Source organism: Scyliorhinus torazame, chromosome 3 (assembly GCF_047496885.1).
Source record: "Scyliorhinus torazame isolate Kashiwa2021f chromosome 3, sScyTor2.1, whole genome shotgun sequence".
NCBI lineage: Eukaryota > Metazoa > Chordata > Chondrichthyes > Carcharhiniformes > Scyliorhinidae > Scyliorhinus > Scyliorhinus torazame.
Genome location: NC_092709.1, coordinates 141,355,543 through 141,383,366, shown reverse-complemented (window position 1 = coordinate 141,383,366; position 27,824 = coordinate 141,355,543). Strand labels below are relative to the sequence as shown.

Here is a 27,824-nt window from a genome sequence, read left to right as displayed (position 1 = left end):
CTTCTCCGGAGGCATGCGAGGAGCCATAAAACGGACCCCCTAGTTGAAAAGGTCCGACTGCTCCACCCCAACCCGAGTTACGCCTACGTGGAGTACTCCGACGGCAGGCAAGATACGGTCTCCCTCCGGGATCTGGCGCCCACTGGATCCTCCACCACAGACGCCCCTTCCCGCGCCGCTCCCCTGCAGGACCCGTCGCCCCCTACAACACACCCCCTTCCGGCCCTACCACCCGTTGGTGAGCTCCTACCGTGCGCCCCCCCTTGCGCCCCCCTCTTTACACACCCCGCCGGCGCCGGCTCCGCTACCCCCGGCCCTGCCTAGTTCCTCTGCCCCGACCCGGACCGAAGCTCCGACCGCTGTGCTCCCGGATGTGCCCTCAACCGAGACGTCCGTGCCCGCCGCACCACCGCCCGAACTGAGGAGATCGAGGAGGACGATCCGGCCGCCGAGACGGATGGACCTATGATGGCACTTCACCCCCGCCGGACTCCTTTTTAAACAGGAGGTGAATGTGATGAACGGTTACTGCCTTATCATCATGTAAGGTGATGTCCCCTTTAAGACCAGGCTTGGAACCCTGGGGACTCCGCCTCTGGCTCCGCCCATCTGGGAGCCATACATAAAGGCCTGCCTCATGGTCTGTATAGCAGTCAGCTCTCGTCCAAATCTGTAGCATAGTTATGAGCCTAATAAAGCCTTCTTTACGGTTTAATCTCTAAGCATCATTATTGAGGGTACCTCACCCGCTTTAGGATCAAAGAAATTGTCGCTTCCGACATTGTCGGGGGCAGGGTCCCCTCCTCTCTTGCCTCATTAAAGGTCCTCACCAGTAGCGGGGCCAACAGGTCTGCGTACTTCCTGTGGAACTCCACCGGGAATCCGTCCGGTCCCGGGGCCTTCCCCGCCTGCATACTCCCCAAACCCTTGCTCAGCTCCTCCAACCCAATTGGTGCCCCCAAACCAGCCACCTCTTGCTCCTCCACCCTCGGGAATCCAGCTGATCTAGGAATCGTCTCATCCCCTCTTCCCCCGCTGGGGGCTGGGATCTGTACAGCTCTTCATAAAAGGCCTTGAATACCTCATTTAATTTCGTCGCACTCCGAACCGTGGCTCCCCTTCCACCTTTGACTCTCCCTATTTCCCTCGCTGCCATCCTCTTACGGAGCTGGTGTGCCAGCATCCGACTAGCCTTTTCCCCATACTCGTAGGTCGCCCCCTGCGCTTTCCTCCACTGTGCTTCCGCCTTCCCTGTGGTCAACAGGTCATACTCCGTCTGGAGCCGTCGTCTTTCCCCAAGTAATCTTTCCTCCGGGGCCTCTGCGTATCTCCTGTCCACTCTCAAAATCTCCCCTACTAACCTCTCCCTTTCCATACCCTCTGTCTTTTCCCTATGAGCCCTAATGGAAATTAGCTCTCCCTGATCACCGCCTTCAACGCCTCCCATACCACCCCCACCCGCAGCTCCCCGTTGTCATTGGCCTCCAAGTACCTTTCGATACACCCCCTCATCTTCCCACACACCACCTCGTCCGCCAGCAGTCCCACATCCAGCCGCCACAACGGGCGTTGGTCCCCCTCCTCTCCCAGCTCCAGTTCCACCCAGTGCGGGGCATGGTCCGAAACGGCTTTAGCCGAATTCTCAGTCCCCTCCACCCTCGGGATGAGCGCCCTACCCAGAACAAAGAAATCTATCCGGGAGTAGGCTTTGTGTACATGGAAGAAGAAAGAAAATTCCCTGGCCTGTGGCCTTGCAAACCGCCATGGGTCCACTCCCCCCATCTGATCCATAAACCCCCTAAGTACCTTGGTCGCCGCCGGCCCCTTTCCAGTCCTTGATCTGGAGCGGTCCAGTGCTGGATCCAACATTGTATTGAAGTCCCCTCCCATTATCAGGCCTCCTATCTCCAGGTCCGGAATGCGCCCCAACATGCGCTTCATGAATCCTGCATCATCTCAGTTCGGGGCGTATACATTTACCAACACCACCCGCGTCCCTTGCAGCCTTCCTCTCACCATTACATATCGCCCTCCATTGTCCGCTACAATAGTCTTGGCCTCAAATGACACCCGCTTTCCCACCAATATTGCCACCCCTCTATTCTTCGGGTGCAGTCCCGAGTGGAATACCTGTCCTACCCATCCCTTTCTTAGCCTGACCTGGTCCACCACCTTCAGGTGTGTCTCTTGGAGCATGGCCACGTCCGCCTTCAGTCCCTTTAAGTGCGCGAACACTCGAGCCCTCTTGGTTCAACTTTTCGGCTTGTACAAAGGTCCACGTCTCTTCAGGCGTTTCAAAGTAATAGTGTTGGCCCTTGTATGTGACCCACAGTCGCGCTGGCTGCAGCATTCCGAATTTCACTTCTTTCCGGTACAACGCCGCTTTGGCCCGGTTGAAATCCGCTCTCCGCTTTGCAATCTCCGTGCTCCAGTCCGGGTATATTCGGATCTCTGCATTGTCCCACTTACTGCTCCGCTCCTTCTTGGCCCATCTCAGGACCCACTCTCTGTCCGTGAACCGGTGAAACCTCACCACCATCGCCCTTGGCGGCTCATTTGCCTGGGGCTTCTTCGCCAGCACCCGATGTGCCCCGTCCAACTCCAGCGGCCTCGAAGGAGCCTTCATGCCCATCATCGCCTCGAGCATCATGCTCGCGTATGCCCCGGCATCAGCCCCCTTCACTCCCTCAGGGAGACCCAGGATTCGCAGATTCTTTCTCCTCGACCTGTTCTCCAGGTCTTCGAGTCTTCCCGCCCACCTCTGGTGTAGCGCCTTGTGCCGCTCCACACTCACCGCCAGTCCCACGAGCTCGTCCTCGTTTTGACTAACTCTTTTCTGTACCTCCTGGATCTTAGCTTCGTGGGCCTTCTGGGTGGTCCCGAGTCCTTCAATTGCAGAAAGCATAGGCGCCAACATCTCTTTGCTCATCTCCTCGCGCTGCTCCTCGAAGCAGCGCTTGATGAACTCCTGCAGCTCCCCTTTGTCCCTGGCCGCCGCCATAGCCGCAACCGGAAGTTGAGAGGGAATTCTTTTGGCAGTGTTCGCTTCACCAGTCTGCCCCAAAAAGTCTATAGAAACTGCTGAAAAATGTCTGAGAGTCCGTTCCAGACGGGAGCTACCGAATGCGCGACCTACTCCTCCATGGCCGCCACCGGAAGCCTCGTCCCAGCTTCTTCAATGGCCTTGATAGATTTTTCACAGTTGTTCCCTCTGCTGCTAGAATTCACCTTTGATAGAGTCAAGTCAGATTGCAGCTTTAAGCTTGCCCTTCCCCCGCCTGCATGCTGGAAGAGGCCTTTGTCTATTCCTGCAGCTCAAGCCAAATCTTTTACTGTTTCTGCCGGGTCTGGTAGCCAAAAGACATAACATTCCTGGGGGACACTGTCAGGGGAATGCTACAGTCTTCTTCCCACACCGGGAAATGTCAAACAAATGCCGTGGGGGCCCTGCAAAAGAGCCCAAAAGTCCGTTCCAAGCGGGAGCTACCGAATATGCGACCTAGCTCTGCATAGCCGCACCCGGCAGTCCCAATAGAATCCTATTCATGAGAGAGGGTGAAGTTGCTAACGGAAACGACTAGGTCTCCTCACATGGGGCATTACGCACCTGTAGATACCTTAAAAAAATTAGACCTTAGGAATTGGAACTTAGCCACCAGCTCCTCAAATCCAACAAGCCGACCCTCCACATACATATCTCTTTAACCTCTCCAACCCTTCCCTCTCCTAGGATCCAATCCTTAAGTCCAAATTCGCTGGCACAAAGCGGTAATTCCCACAAATAGGGGCTGACAATGACATGGAGCTGAGCCTAAAATGTTGCCTGACCTGTCTCCAAACCTTCAGCGTTGCCACCACCACCGGGTGAGAGGTAAATTTTGCAGGAGAAAACTGAAGCGAGGCAGTTACCAAGCCTGCAAACAAGAACCATGACAAGAACCCACCTCCATTTGCCCTCATATGGAATTTGAATCCTTAAACCACCCCTGCACCTTTCAATATTGGTTGCCCAATAATAGAGTAACAAATTAGGTAAGACTAAACCCCATGACTGTCTCTCTCTCTCTCTGCAGAAATGTTCTGCAAATACTCGGTGTCTTACCCGCTCAAATGAAAGAAGTAATTAACTTATCGATTCAACTTGTACCCTGAGAAGGAGCCGAAACTCCTCCCTAGCTTCATTATCTCATCCATCGTGGAGACTAGGTCGGTGATATAAAGAAGCAGATCATCTGCATACAGGGACACCCTATGCTCTGTCCCTCCCCTCTCTATTCCCTACCACTCCCTGCTATAGCCAGTGGTTTGATTGCCAAGGTAAACAGAAGCGGAGACAATGGGCAACCTGCCTTGTGCCCTTACCCAGCTGAAAGTAGCCTGAGTTCAAACCACTTGTACAGACTCTAGCAGTTAATGATCCCTATACAACAAATGGATCCAAGATATAAACTTCAGTCTGAAACCGAACCTCCCCAGAAATTCAATTAGGTACTCCCACCAGACCATATCAAAAGCGTTCTTGGCATCAGTGAAACAATCACCTCCAGATCAGTTGCTGGAGAGGGGGACAGGACAATATTTACGAGATCATAGATCATAGAATTTACAGTGCAGAAGGAGGCCATTTGGCCCAGCGAGCCTGCACCAGCCCTTGGAAAGAGCACCCTACTTGTGGAGTGTTCAGCAGACCACCATAAAGCTGGAGACCCTTGGGGGGGGGTACTGCAGGGCACCACCAGAGCGGTCCAGGCATCGGAACTGCATTTTTAGCAGTTAACAAGGCTAATTCGTCATTTGCAATAGCCTTCAGCTGTGCAGCTCGAGGCTGGTCCCAGTCAAAGGGAGTGAAATTAACTTTCAACATTGAATCCACAGCAAGGCTCTGTCCTGGAAGTGTTTAGTAGGACTGCAACAGTGATTGCCCCTATTGTGGATCATCACAATATTTAAAGATGGCTTGAAGGCATCATAGACACCCCGCAGCCCAGTGGCGACCCCCGACCAGGAACACTTCAGCCCCCCGACCAAGCCCAACACCCCTGAGGGATTCCCCTGCCCCCACATCCCGAGCTCTGGAGGGCAGGAGATCCAGTGTCCTTGAGCTGCATATCACAAAATGGAAATGGCTACTCATCTCCTCAGTTCCCCTCAGCAGCCATTGCACCAGCTTCACGTTTTTAAAAAGGAGTACGAAACAACACCGGTGTGATTTCTCGCTGGGGAGCCGAGTAATTCCTGGAAGGTTGCTGCACTCAATGTCAATCTCGCGAATGAAATTGAAATGAATGCAAATGACGGTTAATGATAGGCTCGCCATTTTTAGGCAAGATCCAGAAATCGCCATCAAGAGTGGGCTTGGTGAATTGCGCTGGGCACAATGCAATGGTTAGATCGTGCTCAGTATTTCCAGTGGGACCAATGTGCCATTAGACGTGTGGTGGAACAGGACTTATGCCCACTATCTTGCCCCCAATGTACCCATCCTGTACCCGAAATTCACATTATGTTGAGGATAAGGGGTAAACCTTTTAGTACTGAGGTGAGAAGATACTTCTTCACCCAGAGAGTGGTGAATTTGTGGAATTCACTACCACTGATATCTACCCATGTCTGTGGCAACACAACACAGTTCCCATCAGTTGGAATTGATGTGTTGGGTGTTCTGGATCACAAACAGGTCACCAACACTGGAAGTGGTGCAACTCTCTTTTATTATAAGGTTAACTATATTAACATACTTGAAATGTGGGTAAATGCAATACCAGCTTTAACTGTTGACCCTTGCCTAGTCCTAACCAGGTGATGCACTCAGCACATGGTGAATGTCTGTGTTGCAGGCTGTGAGCTCTGTGCTCCGAGCTGGCTGATACTAGAAAGAGCGGGAACTCTCCCGTCCCCTGTCTTTATAGTGCGTGTGCTCTCACTGGTGATTGGCTACGGTGTTGTGTATGCTGATGGTCCCACTGCATGTCCATCAGTTTGTGTGTGTGAGTGTCGGCACCATGATATACTGGTGTACATTATGACATCCCCCTTTTATATGAAGAATATGTGCCTGCGTGACAATAAATATTGCGTAGTGAATGTACCTGACTGTGTGTGCGTGTTTTTACATGACTATGTACATGAGGCTAATCTATATACACGGGAAGGTGCCTGGTGCAGAGAAATAGGGTGTCACACCAACAACAAAATGAACATTATATACAAACTACTGGAACGATGAAGCAGGATAACAGAACAGATCAAAGAGTCAACATCGTAAAACTCATAAGTCAAGTCTCTGAGGTGGGCGACGAATCCTGGTTGACCGCCTCAAGGGTGGGTCAGGAGCCACCGGCTGAGGAACGGGCTGGGCCACGGCAGAGTGAGGAGGATGCAGAGTATTCGGAATCTCCACATAGTCCAGGTTGGGGACAACAGGAGGGCGTGGCACCGGTGGAGGATCACGTAGCGAGCGTGGAACGAGACGAAGGGCACGCTGATTGCGGCGACGAATGGAACCATCTGGCAGACGAAGCAGGAGCGAGCGGGGAAACACCTGCCGAAGAACCACAGCAGTTGCACGTCGCTGATTGCGGCGACGAATGGAACCATCTGGCAGACGAACCAGGAACGGGCGGGGAGACACCTGCCGAAGAACCACAGCAGTTGCAGACCAGCCACCCTCCGGAAGATGGATGCGGACGTTGTCATCCGGCGCCAGAGCAGGGAGATCAGTCGCCCAAGCGTCATGCGCCGCCTTGTGTTGTGCACGAGACTGTTGCATCCGCTGAAGGACCAGAACGTGGTCGAGGTCTGGGACGTGAATGGACGGCACCGTGGTCCTGAGGGTGCGACGCATGAGCAGCTGGGCTGGCGACTGGCCCATGGAGAGTGGGGCCGAACGATAGGCCAGCAAGGCGAGGTAGAAGTCGGATCCTGCATCGGCAGCCTTGCAGAGGAGCCGTTTGACGATGTGGATGCCCTTTTCTGCTTTGCCATTGGATTGGGGGTGCAGGGGACTGGACGTCACATGCACAAAGTTGTACCTGCTGGCAAAGTTGGACCATTCCTGGCTCGCGAAGCAGGGACCATTGTCCGACATCACAGTGAGTGGGATGCCGTGACGAGCAAAGGTCCCCTTGCAGGCACGGATGACCGCCGATGATGTGATGTCGTGCAGGCATACGACCTCCGGGTAGTTCGAAAAATCGTCTACAATCAGAACATAGTCCCTGCCGAGCGCATGGAACAGGTCAACGCCTACCTTAGACCAAGGGGATGTGACCAACTCATGGGGCTGTAGGGTCTCACGTGGTTGGGCCGGCTGGAACCGCTGACAGGTGGGGCAGTTGAGCACTGTGTTGGCGATGTCCTCATTGATGCCGGGCCAGTACACAGCCTCTCAGTACCTCCGTCGGCACTTCTCCACGCCAACATGGCCCTCGTGTAGCTGTTCCAAAACGAGTTGGCGCATGCTGTGCGGGATCACGATGCGGTCCAGCTTCAGGAGGACACCATCAATGACTGCCAGATCGTCTCTGATATTGTAGAACTGCGGGCATTGGCCCTTGAGCCACCCGTCCGTCATGTGGCGCATGACAAGCTGTAGTAGGGGGTCAGTCGCAGTCTCGCGGCGAATGTGGATAAGGTGTTCATCCGTGGCGGGCAGATTAGAGGCCGTGAAGGCCACATGGGAGTCAACCTGGCAGACTAACCCATCTGGGTCACACGGGGTGTTGACTGCCCTGGACAGAGCATCGGCTATGATCAGGTCCTTGCCCGGGGTGTATAGGAGCTGGAAATCGTACCGCCGGAGTTTAAGCAGAATGCACTGGAGGCGAGGGGTCATATCATTCAGGTTTTTTGTATAATGTTGACCAGCGGGCGATGGTCGGTCTCGACAGTGAATTGGGGGAGGCCGTACACGTAATCATGAAATTTGTCGACCCCAGTCAACAGGCCCAGGCACTCCTTTTTGATCTGCGCGTAGCGCTGCTCCATGGGGGTCATGGCATGTGACGCATATGCAACGGGGGCCCATGATGAGGCCTCATCGCGTTGCAGGAGCACCGCCCCAATGCTGGATTGGCTGGCATCCGTTGAAATTTTTGTTTCCTTCGTGAGGTCAAAAAATGCCAATACCGTGGGGGCACTGGAGGAGAAATTTGAGTTACCCCCGGGAAATGCATTTAGATATATGCAGGTGAGGGCTTTTGTGAGGCGACAGGTGAGGGAATTTCCGTTGCTCCCGGCACAAGGAGTTCAAGATAGGGTGATCTCGGGGGTATGGGTCGGGGAGGGCAAGGTGTCGGAAATATACCAAGAGATGAAAGAGGGGGAAGCGCTAGTAGAAGAACTGAAAGGTAAATGGGAGGAGGAGCTGGGGGAGGAGATTGTGGAAGGGCTATGGCCGACGCCCTGGGTAGGGTTAATACCTCCTCCTCGTGTGCCAGGCTCAGTCTGATACAATTTAAGGTGGTTCACAGAGCGCATTTGACGAGGGCGAGGCTGAGTAGGTTCTTTGGGGTAGAGGATAGATGTGAAAGATGTTCAGGGAGCCCGGCGAACCATGTCAATATGTTTTGGTCATGCCCGGCATTGGAGGGGTTCTGGAGAGGAGTGGCGGGAGTAATATCCCAGGTGGTGAAAGTCCGGGTCAAGCCAAGCTGGGGGCTAGCAATATTTGGAGTAGTGGATGAGCCGGGAGTGCAGGAGGCGAAAGAGGCCGGAATTCTGGCCTTTGCGTCCCTAGTAGCCCGGCGAAGGGTCTTGCTATTGTGGAAGGAGGCGAAGCCCCCTAGCCTGGAGGCCTGGATTAACGACATGGCGGGGTTCATAAAATTGGAGAGAATTAAGTTCGCTTTGAGAGGGCCTCCACAGGGGTTTTACAGGCGGTGGCAACCGTTCCTAGAATATCTCGCGGAGCGTTAGAAGAAGTGTGATGAACGGTTACTGCCTTATCATCATGTAAGGTGATGTCCCCTTTAAGACCAGGCTTGGAACCCTGGGGACTCCGCCTCTGGCTCCGCCCATCTGGGAGCCATACATAAAGGCCTGCCTCATGGTCTGTATAGCAGTCAGCTCTCGTCCAAATCTGTAGCATAGTTATTAGCCTAATAAAGCCTTCTTTACAGTTTAATCTCTAAGCATCATTATTGAGGTTACCTCAATTTATTAGGCTAAACTAGATTCAGGATGGACGCAGGCCTAAAACCAGAGAAGCTCAATCTGGAAGCACGAACGCCGGAGGCAAAGGAAATTTTTAAATACTGGCTGCAGTGCTTCGAGGCCTACCTGGACTCCGCAGAGACTCCCATCCTGGGGCCACGCAAGCTGCATCTACTCCACGCCCGGGTGAGTCACAGAATCTCCGCCACGCTCGAAAAGGCGACGATTTATGAGGAAGCGATTGAGTTGCTCCGCAAGCGGTTTGTCAAACCCGTCAATGAGGTGCACGTCCGGCATCTTCTCTCTACCTGCCGGCAGCGCTCGGGGGAATCGCTCGACGAGTTTGTTGAGAAACTCACCGCGCTGGCCAGGGACTGTGACCATCAGGATGTGACAGGGGAAGTCCATATGAACCTGCACATCAGAGATTCTTTCGTGTCCGGCATCCACTCGACCTACATCCGGCAGCGACAGCTCGAAAACGGGGCAAAAGACCTCCAGGAGACGCTAACGCTCGCCTCCTCGCTGGAGGTGGCCCGACATAACTTGGGTACGTACCCCGCGGACTCTGCCAGCACCCCCCGGACTTCCTCAGACTCACCCGTATTACAGGCCTGCGCCACGCGGCGACCCGCTCACCATGGGGGCACACCTTGCTACTTCTGCGGGCAGGGCCAGCACCCACGCCCACGCTGCCCAGCCCGCTCCGCGATCTGCAGCGACTGCGGGAAGAAAGGGCACTTTGCGAGGGTCTGCCTGGCCAGACCCAGGGGCCGGAAAAACAAAGAACAGCCGGCCCGAAAATCAGGCTCTCAGGCCCGCAGGCCTCGCAATGCTGCTGCGCACCGACCCGACACGTCCTCTTCTGACGCGTCATCAGCCTCGTGCGAATCATGGGAGCGGCCATCTGGTCGGCGGCCATCTTCTCGACCCGACACGTGCGACCAACGGCAGCGGCCATTTTACGACTCTGACTACCCGCGACTGGGTGCGATCACCCTCGATCAAACTCGGCCAAAACACCTGCAGAACTCCATGATGCAGGTCCAGGTCAACGGACACGACACTGCATGCCTCTTCGACTCCGGGAGCACGGAGAGCTTTATCCACCCTGAAACGGTAAGGCGCTGCTCCCTACGCACCCATTCCACATCCCAAACCATAGCCCTCGCATCTGGGTCCCACTCGGTACAAATCACGGGGTACTGTATTGCGGATCTCTCGATCCAGGGTGCCAAATACACCCGTTTCAAATTTTATATCCTCCCTCACCTCTGTGCCCCCCTGCTGCTCGGACTGGATTTCCAGTGCAGCCACCGAAGCCTGACACTGAAGTTCGGCGGACCCTTGCCCCCCCCTCACGGTGTGCTGCCTTGCGACACTGAAAGTCGCACCCCCCTCGCTATTCGCTAACCTCACTCCCGACTGTAAGCCCGTCGCCACCAGGAGCCGGCGCTACAGTGCCCAAGATATGGCTTTTTATCAAGTCAGAGGTCCAGCGTTTACTGGGAGAGGGGGTCATCGAGGCTAGCAACAGCCCTTGGAGAGCGCAAGTGGTGGTAGTCCGGTCCGGGGAGAAGAAACGGATGGTCGTGGATTATAGCCAGACCATAAACCGATTCACGCAGCTTGATGCGTACCCACTTCCTCGCATCGCGGAAATGGTAAATCGGATCGCCCAATACCGAGTCTTTTCCATGGTCGACCTCAAATCTGCCTACCACCAGCTCCCCATCCGACCAAAAGACCTCCTCTATACTGCCTTCGAAGCAGTCGGCCGGCTCTTCCACTTCCTCAGGGTCCCCTTTGGTGTCACAAATGGGGTCTCCGTCTTTCAAAGGGCGATGGACCAAATGGTGGACCAGTACGGTTTGCGGGCTACATACCCGTACTTGGACAATGTCACCATCTGCGGCCATGATCAGCAGGACCATGACGCTAACCTCAAAAAGTTCCTCCAGACCGCCCGAGCCCTTAACCTGACCTATAACGAGGGCAAATGCGTTTTCCACACCACCCGGCTGGCCATCCTTGGCTATGTCGTGGAAGACGGGGTCCTAGGTCCCGACCCCGACCGCATGCGCCCCCTTAAGCAACTCCCTCTCCCCCGCAGCCTCAAGGCCCTCAAACGGTGCTTGGGGCTTTTCTCCTATTACGCCCAGTGGGTCCCCAAGTATGCGGACAAAGCCCGCCCACTCATAAAGACCACCACTTTTCCCCTCTCGGCTGAGGCTCAATTGGCCTTCAACCGCATCAAGGCCGCCATGCACACGGTGGACGAAACCATCCCTTTCCAGGTAGAGAGCGATGCATCAGACATCGCCCTGGCTGCTACCCTCAATCAAGGAGGCAGACCAGTAGCGTTCTTCTCCGGAACCCTCACCGCCTCCGAGGTTCGACACTCTGCAGTCGAAAAGGAGGCACAAGCCATTGTGGAGGCTGTGCAGTGCTGGAGACACTACCTCGCCGGTAGGAGGTTTACCCTCGTCACCGACCAACGGTCGGTCGCCTATATGTTCGATAACACGCAACGGGGCAAAATAAAAAACGATAAAATTTTGAGGTGGAGGATCGAACTCTCCACCTACTCGTACGATATCAAGTATCGTCCAGGGGAGCTCAACGAGCCCCCAGATGCCCTGTCTCGCGGCACATGCGCCAACGCGCAGGAGGACCGCCTGCAAGCCATCCACAATGACCTCTGCCACCCGGGGGTTACCCGGCTCGTCCATTTCATCAAGTCCCGCAACCTACCTTACTCAACCAAGGAGGTCAAGGCCATGGTCAGGGCCTGCCAGGTCTGTGCGGAGTGCAAACCGCACTTCTATCGGCCAGACAAGGTTCGGCTCGTGAAGGCCTCGGGCCCCTTGGAGCGACTGAGCGTGGACTTCAAGGGGCCCCTCCCGTCCACCAACCGTTATGCCTATTTCCTCACCGTGATCGATGAGTTCTCCCGTTTCCCATTCGCCATTCCCTGCACCGACATGACCTCAGCCACGGTGATTAAGGCACTGCACAGCATCTTCACCCTGTTCGGTTTCCCTGCTTATATCCACAGCGACCGGGGTACATCGTTCATGAGCGATGAACTGCGTCAGTATCTGCTCAACAAAGGCATCGCCTCGACCAGAACGACCAGCTATAACCCACGGGGAAACGGGCAGGTGGAGAGGGAGAACGCGACCGTGTGGAAGGCTGTCCTTCTGGCCCTGCGGTCGAGAAATCTCCCAACCACCCGCTGGCAGGAGGTCCTACCCGATGCCCTGCACTCCATTAGGTCACTCCTCTGCACGGCCACAAATGAGACCCCTCATGAGCGATTGTTTCTCTTCCCCAGGAAGTCTACCTCCGGGGTCTCGCTTCCACCTTGGCTGACGGCGCCGGGACCTGTTCTTCTCCGGAGGCACGCGAGGAGCCATAAAACGGACCCCCTAGTTGAAAAGGTCCGACTGCTCCACGCCAACTCCAGTTACGCCTACGTGGAGTACTCCGACGGCAGGCAAGATACGGTTTCCCTCCGGGATCTGGCGCCCGCTGGATCCTCCACCACAGACGCCCCTTCCCGCGCCACTCCCCTGCAGGACCCGTCGCCCCCTACAACACACCCCCTTCCGGCCCTACCACCCGTTGGTGAGCTCCTACCGTATGCCCCCCCTTGCGCCCCCCCTTTACACACCCCGCCGGCGCCGGCTCCGCTACCCCCGGCCCTGCCTAGTTCCTCTGCCCCGACCCGGACCGAAGCTCCGACCGCTGTGCTCCCGGATGTGCCCTCAACCGGGACGTCCGTGCCCGCCGCACCACTGCCCGAACTGAGGAGATCGAGGAGGACGATCCGGCCGCCGCGACGGATAGACCTATGATGGCACTTCACCCCCGCCGGACTCCTTTTTAAACAGGGGGTGAATGTGATGAACGGTTACTGCCTTATCATCATGTAAGGTGATGTCCCCTTTAAGACCAGGCTTGGAACCCTGGGGACTCCGCCTCTGGCTTCGCCCATCTGGGAGCCATACAGGAAGGCCTGCCTCATGGTCTGTATAGCAGTCAGCTCTCGTCCAAATCTGTAGCATAGTTATTAGCCTAATAAAGCCTTCTTTACAGTTTAATCTCTAAGCATCATTATTGAGGGTACCTCAAGAAGGTCGATCAGCAGCAGCAACCCTTGCGGGGGCGGAGGGGGGGGGGAACAAGAGACTGTTTGAGGGGATGGACGAGCGGGAGATAGCATGGAGGGTTGGGGGAAACGGTACGCGCGGCCAAGAGCCAGTGTATAAAGCTATGTAAATCTACCATCTTGCCATGTATCTATCTTGCTCAGGGAGAATTTGCATTATTTTGTTACGGGGGGGGGGGGGGGAATTGTTTGTAAGGGGAAAAAATTGTGTTGTTAAAAAACCTTTATAAAAATATTTTTAAAAAAAAATTTTTAAATGCCAATACCGGGGCCATGGTAGGCTTGGTGTTAAGCTCCTCCCATTCGCGCTCGTGGGCGGGAAGCCATTGGAAGTCTGTCGTCTTCCGAACCAGGTTCTGGAGAGCTGTGACATGGGAGGCGAGGTTGGGGATGAACTTCCCCAGGACGTTGACCATGCCCAAAAATCGGAGGACCGCCTTCTTATCCGCTGGCTTTTGCATGGCCGTGATGGCTGCCACCTTGTCCGCATCCGGCCGCACACCCAACCGGGAGATGTGGTCCCCTAGGAACTTGAGTTCCGTCTGGCCGAAGGAACATTTGGCTCTGTTGAAGCGAAGGCCTTGGTCCCGTATTTGTTTGAAAACGGGCTGGAGGCGACTGATATGCTCCTGCGGGGTGGTGGACCAAATGATGGTGTCGTCAACATAGACGCGCACACCCTCAATGCCCTCCATCATTTGCTCCATGATCCGGTGGAATACTTCTGATGCTGATATAATCCCGAACGGCATCCTGTTGTAGCAGTATCTGCCAAACGGGGTATTAAAGGTACACCGCTTTCTGCTGGACCTGTCTAGTTGAATTTGCCAGAATCCTTTCGAGGTGTCAAGTTTGGTGAAGATGTTGGCCCGAGCCATCTCGCACGTGATCTCCTCGCGCTTGGGGATAGGGTAATGCTCCCTCATTATGTTGCGATTCAGATCCTTTGTATCAATGCAGATCCGGAGCTCGGCGGAGGGCTTCTTTACGCACACCATGGAACTGACCCAGTCAGTTGATTCCGTCACTCTGGAGAGCACTCCTTGGTCCTGGAGGTCCTGCAGCTGCTGCTTGAGGCGGTCCTTGAGGGGTGCTGGGACTCTGCGAGGTGCATGAACCACAGGCGTGGCGTCTTGTTTGAGCAGGATTTTGTAAGTGTATGGAAGCGTGCCCGTGCCTTCGAAAACGTCGCAGTGCTGGTCGATGATGGCATTGAGTTGCGTCCTGAAGTCCGCATCCTGGAAGGCAGACGTGTCCTCTGGAGAGAGAGAGTGTACTCGTTGAACGAGGTTTAGGAGTTTGCACGCCTGTGCGCCTAGCACAGAGTCCTTCGAGGAGCCCACGATCTCGAAGGGAAGGATGGCTTTTCGCGAGTTGTGCGTCATTTCAAGTTGGCATGAACCGGTAGCAGGAATGACGTTGCCATTGTAGTCCACTAGTTGGCAGGTCGACAGAAGAATGGTTGGTTTAACCCCAAGGGTCTGAAAGGTTGACCACGCTAGGAGATTAGCGGAAGCACCAGTGTCCAGGCGGAATCGTATCTGGGATCGGTTGACCATCAGGGTGGCACACCACTCGTCATCTGGATCAATGCTGTGCACCGACAGCGGCTGGTGGTTTTGATTCGGGGACAGCCAGTTCTTTGTTATAACAGAGACTGGAAAAGCCTGCCTTGGGTCCTCAGTGTCACTGGACTGCAGGAAGTCAGAATCGGACTCGGTTTGGGGGTAGGTAACTGCTTGTTGCAAGGTTCTTCGGAGGTTTATTTCATTTCCTGGTTCAATTTGAGGCATTGTGCTGTCATTCCAGATTAAGGAAGGTTGTTTTACAGCTTTAAAAGATGTTTTCTTTGATTTGGGACGTTTCACCTTTCAATGGGCTTGGTCCAGGGCCTTTGACATCATGACGCGCATGACGTAGCATGTAGGCGGCGTTTGCACATGCACAGATCGCGGTTCATTTACTGATGGCCGTTTTCGTGATTGTGCATGTGCGGCGTCGTGCAACTGCGCAATTCCTTTACAAAGATGGCCGCCGGCCACAATTGTTCTGTGGTCCGGGATTTCGGCCTCGAGGTGAGCACTGGTGCTTCTCTTGCCTTTTCTTGCTGGTTGGAGTGTGTTTTCCTCACAGTATTTGCCGAATTTGTCCAGGACTGCCTGGGAGTTGCTCCTGTTTTGCCCCTTGGAGAACTTGAATTTTTAAAAGATTTCTTCTGCTTTGGCACCGGCGATGATGAGGAAAAGCTCTGTTTTTTTAGAATCGGCCACTTCTTCTCGTTCGGCTGCCACCAGGAAGATTTCAAACTTTTGCCGGAATGCCCACCAGTTTTCACGGAGATCGCCGTGGCACTGGAGCTGCTGCGGAACCCGGATCTTGAACATCGTGCCTGGGTATCGTTGCTGGTTGTCACTGTACGTTGAGGTGCCAGCAATGCGGAGCGGCGGCGGCAGGTTGATGTTCTCCATACTTCAGGATGCCGGAATGCTGATTAGTTGCAGGTGGGTCTCCGAAGTGCTAGTATGCAACCAATCCTGGTATCGTGATGTGTTGGGTGTTCTGGATCACAAACAGGTCACCAACACTGGAAGTGGTGCAACTCTATTTTATTATAAGGTTAACTATATTAACATACTTGAACTGTGGGTAAATGCAACACCAGCTTTAACTGTTGACCCTTGCCTAGTCCTAACCAGGTGATGCACTCAGCACATGGTGAATGTCTGTGTTGCAGGCTGTGAGCTCTGTGCTCCGAGCTGGCTGATACTATAAAGAGCGGGAACTCTCCCGTCCCTTCTTTATAGTGCGTGTGCTCTCACTGGTGATTGGCTGTGGTGTTGTGTATGCTGATTGGTCCCACTGCATGTCCATCAGTTTGTGTGTGTGTGTGTCTGCACCATGATATACTGGTGTATATTATGACAGGAATATTGGAGTAGCAAGGAGCTACTCTGAGAGGAGGAGCCATGCTGGTTGGGATAAAGATTTTAAACTTCTTCCTCTGTTAGGCCTAGAATTGAACAATTTTGAATACTTTGGGGGTTAATTAGTATATGACTCTTGCCAAATGGCACATTTATGTATTTAACCAGGACTGTGACTATAGAAAACCGTGGTCCAATTTGCCATAAGGAAAGACATGTGTATATATATATATATATATATATATATAGATAGATAGATTTGGCAACTGAATCTCATTGTGGGGAGGATTATGTCAAGGAAAATTTGTAGTTCTTTTGGACTAAAATCATGCCTGTATTTATTTTAAAGCTGAAACTTCTCACCAGGCTTCCTGGACAGTGCGGTGGTTCTTGATTCCCCTGATCCGCAACATATTGATCAATATGCAAGAGATGGAGAATTATTTAAACAATGAATGCCAGGATCTCAGCTGGACCACAGTGAGGCCACCAGAGCTTCGGAATGCACCAAAAACAGGTTCAAATCTTGCTTTTCGTTTTGCCCTCCTTGCATTATACACACCTTTGCAGGAAAGTTTCCAGTGATGGATACCTGATCCTCATCCAGGAGTGGAGATCCTGTGCCACTTTGTTTTTTTGAGTGCTTAACTCTAACAAATTGCATTTGTTCTTTTGAGATGATGTAGTTTGTTGGTCGGTTCCTGGATTTGAAAATAGCACTGACCGATACACGTCCTGTAGGAGATTGCAATGTAAGACGTTCAAAGAAGCATATATAGGAAATAGAAGCCGGAGGAGGCCATTTGGCCCATCGAGCCTACTCTACTATTCTATAAGATCATCAAATTCAATACCCTGATCCCACTTTCCCTCACCTCCCTTGATCCCTTTAGTGCCAAGAGTTATATCTAATTCATTCTTGAAAGCACACAACGTTTTGGCCTCAATTACTTTCAGTGGTAGTGAATTCCACAGCTTCACCACTCTCAGGGTGAAGAAATATCTTCTCACCTCAGTCCTAAAAGGTTTACCCCTTATCCTCAAAGTATGACCCCTAGTTCTGGACTCCCCCACCATCGGGAACATTCTTTCTGAATCTACCCTGAGTAATCCTGTTAGAATTTTACAAGTTTCTATGAGATCCCCTCTCAGTCTTCTAATTTCCAATGAATATAATCCTAACAGGCTTCATCTCTCCTCATATGACAGTCTTGCCATCCCCGGATTCAGCCTGGTAAATCTCCGCTGCATTCCCTCCATAGCAAGAACATCCTTCCTCAGATAATGACACCAGAAAAACAAACAATACTCCAGATGTGGCCTCACCAACACCAACATCAACGGGTGGAATGGTAGCACAGTGGTTAGCACTGTTGCTTCACAGCGCCAAGGATCAGGGTTCGATTCCCAGCTTGGATCATAGAATCACAGAATTTACAGTGCAGAATGAGGCCATTCGGCCCATTGAATCTACACCGGCCCTTAGAAAGAGCACCCCACTTAAGCCCACACTTCGAACCTATCCCTGTTACCCAGTAACCCCACCTAACCTTTTTTGGACACTAAGGGAAATTTAGCATAGCCAATCCACCTAACGTGCACATCTTTGGACTGTGGGAGGAAACCGGAGCACCCAGAGGAAACCCATGCAGACACGGGAAGAACGTGCAGACTCCGCACAGACAGTGACCCAAGCCGGGAATCGAACCTGGGACGCTGGAGCTGTGAAGCAATTGTGCTAACCACTGTGCTACCGTGCTGCCCTGCACTGTCTGTGCAGAAAATGCACGTTTTCCCAGTGCCTGCGTGAATTTCCTCCGGGTGCGCCGGTTTCCTCCCACAACTCCCGAAATACCTGCTTGTTGGGTGAATTGGACATTCTGAATTCTCCCAGTGTACCCGAACAGGCGCCGGAGTGTGGCGACTAGGGGATTTTCACAGTAACCTCATTGCAGTGTTAATGTAAGCCTACTTGTGACAATAATAAAGATGATAAAAAGATTATGCAATTGCAGTAAATCATCCCTATTCCTATACTCAAATCCTCTCACTAAGAAGACCAACATACCATTTGCCTGCTGTACCTGCATGTTTACTTTCAGTAAATCATACACAAGGGCCAGGACGCTCCGACCCCGCTCCGGGTCGGCGGATCCCCCGGGGGAGGCGAGAATCGCGCCCCGACGTCGGCTTACCGATTCTCCCGTGCCGATTCTCGGGCGCCCATGGGATTGCCGCCGCGCCAGTCGGGGACCGTTGAAAGCGACCCCCCCCAGCGATTCTCCAGGCCCCGACGGGCCGAGTGGCCGCCAAGTTCGGTCGAGACCCACCGGCGTGGGTTACTCAGGTCCCACACGGCGGGACCTGGAGGTTTGTGTCTGCAGGGGCTGTCCTGGATGGGTGTGGGGGTCCGACCCGGGGGGTGGGGTGGCCTGGCACGGAGACGGGCACCCACGCACATGCGCAGAATCATGCCTACTATAGCGCGCATGCGCGAACTCGCGCTTGCCGTTCCACACCGGCTGGAGCTGCGGGGACCACTCTGATGCTGACCTAGCCCCCTAGGAAAGGGAGCATTCCTGATTATTGGGGACCGTTGACGCCGGAGTGGTTGGCGCCATTTTCACGCCGGCGTCAGAACTTGGCCGCGGGATTGGAGAATCCTGGCCAAGGACACCAAGTTGAATATCCACCTCTCTCAATTTACACCCATTCAAATAATAATCTGCCTTCCTATTTTTGCCTCTGAAGTGGCCAACCTCACATTTAATCACATTATACTGCATCTGCCATGCACATGTTCACTCACTCAGCCTGTCCAAATCGTGTTGAAGCATCTTTGCATCCTCCTCACAGCTCACCCTCACCCAATTTTGTATCATCTGCAAATTCGGAGATACGTTTAGTTCCCTCGTCCAAATCATTAATATATAATGTGAACAGTTGGGGTCCTTGCAGAGATCCCTGCAGTACCCCAAAAGTACCCCAATCAGAAAAAGACCCATTTATTCCAACTTCTTGCTAACCAGCTTTCTATCCACCTCAAGACACTACCCGCAATTCCATGCACTTTAACTTTACATAGTAATCTGCTATGTGAGACCTTGTCGAAAGCCACCTGAATGTCTAAATAAATCACATCCACCGGTTCTCCTTGGCCAATTCTACTAGTTACATCTTCAAAGAATTCCAGTAGATTTGTCGAGCATGATTTTCCTTTCGTAAATACATGCTGGCTTTGTCTGATTACACCACTGCTTTCCAAATGCTGTGCTACGAAATCCTTGATAATGGACTCCAGCAACTTCCCTACTACCAACGTTAGGCTCACTGGTCTATAGTTCCCTGTTTTCTCTCTACCTCCCTTTGTGAATAGCGGAGTTACATCGCTACCCTCCAATCTGTGGGAACCATTCCAGAGTCCAACGAATTTTGGAAAATGACCACCAATGGATCTACTATTTTGAGGGCCACTTCCTTAAGTACACTTGAATGGAGATTGTGAGGTCCTGGAAATTTCTTCGCCTTCAATCCTATTCATTTCCCCAAAACCATTTCTTTACTGATTCTAATTTCCTTCAGCTCTTCACTAAAACTTGTGCTTCTCAGATTTAGTCATCAGATTGGATTATGCTTGAAAGAATGGTGTATTAGCTAAACAGCTGCATTACATGTATCTCAACAAAAATGCTTGCTTGTGCTCTAAAATGCATGGTAATGCAACCGAGTAATCCATGGGTATTTTTATTGAATTGTTTCTCCCCAGTAAGTGCAATAGCAAGGTTCAAATGTCATCTTCTGTACATTTTACTGCCAAGCATAGGAAAATGGAAGGTGATGGAAGCACACATTTATATATGACTCCTGCCAAATGGCACAGTTGAGTATTTGACCAGGACTGTGACTATACAAAACTGTGGTCCAATTTGCCATGAGCAAAGACATGTATATATAGATTTGCCAACTAAATCTCATTGGGGAGATTATGTCAAGGAAACATTGTTGTTCTTTTGGAATAAAATCATGTCTGTATTTATTTTAACGCTGAAACCTCCCACCAGACTTCCTGGATGCTGGGGTGAAATCTGAAGCTCTTAGCTGAGATAGGATAAGTGGGTGGGCAGGCAGTGCTTCAGTGTGATCTATGAGGATATGCCTGTGCATCACAATTCAATGTGAATGTGAATAACTGCCAACCTCATCCAATCAATAGAAACCCAGGCACAGGATAACCAGGCAGAATGACGGCAATAACTGAGAAATTAGTTTTGTATTTGAGGTAGTTAAAAGCCCTGATTTTTGATATTTTCATTGGCATTTTCAATTATACACAGGAACACTTTACGTTCAATATTTACAGCCTTAGGGTTCTTATTTACATATAATCGATCTTGGTGTTTCCTCCCCCCCTTCCCTTCACCGCCCCCCCCCTCCCCCTCCCCCCCCCCCCCCGCCCCCACCCCAGGCCCCTCCTTGGAATCCCCCTCTTTCATTCAGGGTGTCCCTGTCTGTTTTCTCCCGTCTCTCACTTTTTCCCTAGTCGCTGTTGGCCTCGAGCAGTCCTTGGAACAGGCTGACGAACTGCCCCCATGCTTTAAAGGAGCCTTCTTCCGACCCTCGGATGGTGTATCTGATCTTCTTCAAATGTAGGAATTCTGCCAGGTCTGCCAGCCAGTCTGCAGCTGCGGGTGGTGCTGCCGATCGCCAGCCGAGCAGGATGCTCCGGCGTGCGATTTCGGCAGAGAAAGCTAGGGTTTCTGCTCTCTTCCTCATGTGTAGCTCTGACTGTTCTGATACCCCAAAGATTGCCACTCTCGGTCACCCTCCTGCCCTTGGAGAAGGCTGTCCAGAACCCTACAAGTTTGGAACAAACCCAAAACGTGTGGTTGTGGTTGGCCGGGCCTCTCTGGCACCGTTCACGTTTATCCTCCACCTCCGGGAAGAACTTGTTCATTCTGGAACTGGTTAGGGGTGCTCTGTGCACCACCTTGACCTTCATGAGGCCGAGCCTTGCGCAGGAGGAGGTGGAGTTTGCCCTGCTCAGTGCTTCGCTCCAGATTCCCCAGCCCACTTCTGTCCCCAGTTCGTCTCCTCATTTTTGTCTGGCTTCATCCAGTGGCAGTCTCGCCGTGTCCAGTGGCTGTCCATGGATTTCCCCACAGTTTCCCCCTTCCTTACTGTCCGCGTTTATCAGGTCCTCTAGTAATGTGGTTCCCGGGGCCCTGGGCTATCCTACTGTCTCCTTGCAGAGAAAGTCCTTTACCTGGAGGTGTCTAAGTTCCTGTCCTGTCGGTAGTTCCAGGTCCTCCGTCAGTTCACTCAGTATCGCTAGTCTGTCCCCCATGTAGAAATCCCTGACTGTTAGCATACCCCTGTCCTGTCTCCATTTTGTGAAAGTGGTGTCCAGCATGGCTGGTGGGAACTTGTGGTTTCCGCAGATGGGAGCCATGTGGGACACCTCGGTCAGACCAAAATATTGCCTCATCTGGTTCCATGTCCTGAGTGTGGCTACCACCACTCGGCAGGATGTGTGTTTCGTCAGGGTGAGGATGGGAGCACTGCCATGGCGAGGGCCCGGAGGGTCATTCCCTTGTAGGAAGACTCCTCCATCCACACCCATTCCGTGGTGGGTTCGCATATCCGTCCCTTCACTCTCTCTGCACTTGTTGCCGAGTGGTAGTATTGTAAGTTTGGTAGTGCCAGGCCACCCATGTCTTTTCTCCTTTGCAGTGTTGATTTGGGGAACACCATGATTATTTCTATGTTGTGGAAGAAGGCCTTGGGATGAAGATTGGTATCGATCTGAACAGGAAGAGGAACCTTGGCAGTACGTTCATTTTGATCGTCTCACTCCCCCCGCCAGGGAGAGTGGGAGTGCGTCCCATCTCTATAGGTCCTTTTTGACTTCCTTCGCCAGGCTGGTCAGATTCCACTTGTGGATCTGTGTCCAGTCCCTGGCTATCTGGATCCCCAGGTAGTGGAATTTATTTTGGGCTAATATGAATGGGAGTCCCACCAGCTCTGTCCCTCCCCCATTTGGGTTCACCGGGAATGCCTCGTTCTTGCCCAGGTTAAGTTTATAACCCGAGAAGGTTCCGAACCCATTCAGGAGCTGCATGATTGCTCTCAGGCCTTCCTGTGGTTCAGAAAGATAGGGAGTAGGTTATCCGGATAGAGTGAGACGCTGTGCTCTCTGCCTCCCCTTTGGATGCCCTTCCAGCTTTTCGCATCTCGCAGAGAAATCAGCAGGGATTCAATTGCGAGGGCAAACAGAAGCGAGGAGAGCGGGCATCCCTGCCGAGTGCCTCTGTGCAGCTGGAAGTATTCACAGTTGGTGGTGTTGGTTTGAACGCTTGCCTTGGGGCATTGTACAGGATTTTCACCCAGGAGGTGAACCCTGCTCCCAGCCCAGTACCTCGAGGAGGTGCTTCCATTCGACTCTGTCGAAGGCCTATTCTGCATCCAGGGAGACGATCACATCCGGTGTTCTCCCCCCGGGATGGAGGGGTGGATTATTATTACATTCATCAGCCGCCTGATGTTTGCAGTAAGCTGTCTACCCTTGACAAAGTCCGTTTGGTCCTCTGCGACCACCTCTGGTACGCAGCTCTCCAGGCTTTTGGCCAGGACCTTCGCAATTATCTTCGCGTCTACATTCAGCAGTGAAATGGGACTGTACAGGCTGCATTCTGTTGGGTCTTTGTCTTTTTTGGGTATCAGCGATATCGTGGCCTGCGTTAGCGTAGGAGGCAAAGTGCCTCTCGCTAGCGAGTCTGCGAACATATCCCTTTGGTGTGGGGCCAAGGCCGGCACACATTCTTTATGGACGTCCGCCAGGAACCCATCGGGTCCCGGTGCCTTCCCCGCCTGCATAGTGCTGATGCTCTCCATGACTTCTCTAAGATCTATTGGTGCTTCCAGCTCTCCCTGCCTGTCCTCCCCCATAACTGGCGTGTCCAGTCCGTCTCGGAACTTTTCATCCCCGCGTCCCCGTTGGGGAGCTCGGAGGTGTACAGTCCTCGGTAGAAGGTCTTGAATGCCCTGGTGACATGCGCGGTTGCGCAGGTCAAAGAGACACAGCCTGAGTGAGTGAGACATATCCAGAGTGGGGAATTTGAAACTTGGTAATTTGGTGCAGTGAGGTAACCAGGAAAGTTTCGGGAGCCGTTCGGAAGAGGAGGAGCAGTCTCTGTGTGAGTATAAAAACCTAACGGTAACTTCCTGTTTTCCACTTTTTTTTCCAAAAGTGACGTCAGAGGGAAGCTGTGATCTGATTGGTTGATAGCAAATCTGTCCCAAATCTTTTTAAAAACACAGCTAAACTCGTAAACTTAAATTAAACAAATTAATTAATTAGAGATAGCTGGTCAGGTGATGTGCTTGAGCTGCTTGATGTGGGAGCTGGCAGATCCCATTGCGAGCTGCAGCGACCACATCTGCAGTAAGTATTGGCTGCTCGAAGAGCTCCGGCTCAGAGTTGATGAGCTGGAGCCTGAGTTTCAAACACTGAGGCACATCCGGGAGGGGGAGACTTACCTGGACACTGTGTTTCAGGAGGCAGTCACACCTGTCAGAGTAAGTAGTTTAAATCCGGCCAGTGGCCAGGGACAGCAGGGTGTGACTGCAAGTCAGGCAGGTAAAGGGAACCAGCAGTCAGGAACTCAGGAGCCTCAGCCCTTGACCCTATCCAACAGGTATGAGGCACTTGCTCCCTGTGTGGATGGCGAACAAGGCTGCAGGAAGGATGAGTCAGCTGACCAAGGCACAATGGTTCAGCAGGCCATTCAAGGGGAGGGAGTAAATAGGCAAGTTGTAGGGGATTCTATTATCAGGGGGATAGATAGTATCCTTTGTGAGCAGGATAAAGAGTCCCGCATGTGAGTTCTCCCAGTGAGCCAGAGAAGACAGAGCCAGGAGTGAGACACAGCTAAGAGTGAGTTTGGGAATTTGAATCTAGGTGGGAATTGAATCAAATCAGTAAGGCAGCTCCTTTTAAATTTCAGGAGTTTAAATTAATTTAAATTAAGCTAGAATCGTGCAGTGTAGGTTAACAAGGGCTGCCCCACCCACTCACATAACTGGTTGGCAGTTAAGTGTCAGTTACTTAAATCTACCTTGATCTGAAAGCAGGTGGGGGAGGGGAGTCAATTCAGGACAGTTTAAAAAGAGCAACTTGTAAACTCACTCCCAGTGAGTTCTCCCAGTGAGCCAGAGAAGACAGAGCCAGGAGTGAGACACAGCTAAGAGTGAGTTTGGGAATTTGAATCTAGGTGGGAATTCAAAGCTGGGTGGGGAGGAAGTGCTTTTTATCCCTGGTAAGTGACTGGTAAGTAGTGTTTCTGTTTTTCTGTTTCTTTTCATTGGTATATTTATTTATTTTTTCTTTGTTGTTTTGTTTGTTGCAATTGTAGTTGTTGAAGTTAACCGAAGGTTTAAGACATGGCAGGAGATCTCAGACCCGTGTCATGCTCCTCGTGTGCGATGTGGGAGCTCAGGGACACGTCCACTGTCCCTGGCTCCTACACGTGCAAGAAGTGTGTCCAGTTGCAGCTCCTGTTAGACCGCCTGACGGCTCTGGAGCTGCGGATGGACTCACTTTGGAGCATCCGCGATGCTGAGGACGTCGTGGATAGCACGTTTAGCGAGTTGGTCACACCGCAGGTGAAAGGTACTGAGGGAGATAGAAAATGGGTGACCAAAAGACAGAGCAAGAGTAGGAAGGCATGACAGGTGTCCTCTGCGGTCATCTCCCTGCAAAACAGATATGCCGCTTTGGATACTGTTGAGGGAGATGGCTCACCGGGGAAGGCAGCAGCAGCCAGGTTCATGGCACCGTGGCTGGCTCTGCTGCGCAGCTGGGCAGGAAGAAGAATGGCAGGGCTATAGTGATAGGGGACTCAATTGTAAGGGGAATAGACAGGCGGTTCTGCGGACGCAATCGAGACTCCAGCCTGGGGGGGGGGGGGAGGGGGGGGGAGGGTGAACAGCCAGCTGTCGTGGTGCACATAGGCACCAACGATATAGGTAAAAAATGGGACGAGGTCCTAAAAGCTGAATTTAGGGAGCTAGGAGTTAAACTAAAAAGTAGGACCTCAAAGGTAGTAATCTCAGGATTGCTACCAGTGCCATGAGCTAGTCAGAGTAGGAATGTCAGGATAGAGAGGATGAATGCGTGGCTTGAGAGATGGTGCAAGAGGGAGGGATTCAAATTCCTGGGACATTGGAACCGGTTCTGGGGGAGGTGGGACCAGTACAAAGCGGACAGTCTGCACCTGGGCAGGACTGGAACCGATGTCTTGGGGGGGGGGGGTGTTTGCTAGAGCTGTTGGGGAGAGTTTAAACTAATGTGGCAGGGGGATGGGAACCGATGCAGGAAGTTGGAAGGTAGTAAAACAGGGACAGAAATAAAAGGCAGTAAGGGGGAAAGTGTAAGGCAGAGAAGCCATAGTCAAAAATCAAAAAGGGCGACAGTACAAGGTACAGTGACTGAGAGGAGCTCAGTGAATAGGACCAGGAATACTAAAAGAAATAAAACGGGAAGTGAAAACATTAATGGTAAGCGACGCGGCAGGTTGCTACATGAAGATATGGGTTCAACGACAAGGAAAATTAGGAGAAAGGTTCAGAGGAAATATAACTTGGGAGAGGTTACTGATCGAGGTGTTAAGATTCAGAACAGAGGTAAAAAAGCCAACATAAGTGTACTTTACCTGAATGCTCGTAGTATTTGGAATAAGGTAAATAAGTTGATGGCACAAATCATCGTGAATGACTATGATTTAGTGGCCATTACTGAAACATGGTTAAAGGATGGTCACGACTGGGAGTTAAATATCCGAGGGTATCAAACTTTTCGGAAGGACAGAGTGGATGGTAAGGGAGGTGGTGTAGCTCTGTTATTTAAGGATGACATCCGGACAACAGTAAGGGATGACATCGGTGCTATGGAGGATAAGGTTGAATCCATTTGGGTGGAAATCAGGAATAGTAAGGCGAAAAAGTCACTGATAGGAGTAATCTATAGGCCACCAAATAGTAGGATTATGGTGGGGCAGGCAATAAACAAAGAAATAACTGATGCATGTAGAAATGGTACAGCAGTTATCATGGGGGATTTTAATCTACATGTCGATTGGTTTAACCAGGTCGGTCAAGGCAGCCTTGAGGAGGAGTTTATAGAATGTATCCGCGATAGTTTCCTAGAACAGTATGTAATGGAAACTACAAGTGAACAAGCGGTCCTAGATCTGGTCCTGTGTAATGAAACAGGATTGATTCAGGATCTCATAGTTAGGGATCCTCTCGGAAGGAGCGATCACAATATGGTGGAATTTAAAATACAGATGGAGGGTGAGAAGGTAAAATCAAGCACTAGTGTTTTGTGCTTAAACAAAGGAGATTACAATGGGATGAGAGAAGAACTAGCTAAGGTAGACTGGGAGCAAAGGCTTTATGGTGAAACAGTTGAGGAACAGTGGAGAATCTTCCCCAAGTGATTTTTCACAGTGCTCAGCAATGGTTTATACCAACAAAAAGGAAGGACGGTAAAAAGAGGGAAAGTCGACCGTGAATATCTAAGGAAATAAGGGAGAGTATCAAATTGAAGGAAAAAACATACAAAGTAGCAAAGATCAGTGGGAGACTAGAGGACTGGGAAATCTTTAGGGGGCAACAGAAAGAGTAAGATAGATTATGAGAGTAAACTTGCTCAGAATATAACAACAGATAGTAAAAGTTTCTACAAATACATAAAACAAAAAAGAGTGGCTAAGGTAAATATTGGTTCTTTAGAGGATGAGAAGGGAGATTTAATAATGGGAGATGAGGAAATGGCTGAGGAACTGAACAGGTTTTTTGGGTCGGTCTTCACAGTGGAAGACACAAATAACATGCCAGTGACTGATGGAAATGGGGCTATGACAGGACCTTGAGAGGATTGTTATCACCAAGGAGGTAGTGCTGGGCAAGCTAATGGGGCTCAACGTAGACAAGTCTCCTGGACCTGATGGAATGCATCCCAGAGTGCTAAAAGAGATGGCTAGGGAAATTGCAAATGCACTAGTGATAATTTACCAAAATTCACTAGACTCTGGGGTGGTCCCGGCAGATTGGAAATTAGCAAACGTGACACCACTGTTTAAAAGGAGGGTTGTGAAGAAGGCCTATGGAGTGTTGGCCTTTATTGGTAGAGGGATTGAGTTCCGGAGTCAGGAGGTCATGTTGCAGCTGTACAAAACTCTGGTACGGCTGCATTTGGAGTATTGCGTACAGTTCTGGTCACCGCATTATAGGAAGGACGTGGAGGCTTTGGAGCGGGTGCAGAGGAGATTTACCAGGATGTTGCCTGGTTATGGAGGGAAAATCTTATGAGGAAAGGCTGATGGACTTGAGGTTGTTTTCGTTGGAGAGAAGGTTAAGAGGAGACTTAATAGAGGCATACAAAACTATCAGGGGGTTAGATAGGGTGGACAGTGAGAGCCTTCTCCCGCGGATGGAAATGGCTGGCACGAGGGGACATAGCTTTAAACTGAGGGGTAATAAATATAGGACAGAGGTCAGAGGTAGGTTCTTTA

The 27,824-nt window shown here is 51.8% G+C and overlaps 1 protein-coding gene across 2 annotated transcripts in view; it reads left to right on the top strand.

The window, feature by feature from the left end:
* The window catches only part of LOC140408711 (flavin reductase (NADPH)-like), a 62,425-nt gene that overhangs the window by 25,435 nt on the left and 9,166 nt on the right, over positions 1–27,824 (top strand). For both annotated transcript variants that reach the window (XM_072496302.1, XM_072496303.1), the window contains exon 4: positions 16,601–16,768. In XM_072496302.1, coding sequence (XP_072352403.1) covers positions 16,601–16,768 — 168 coding nt within the window. The remainder of the gene's footprint in view (positions 1–16,600; positions 16,769–27,824) is intronic.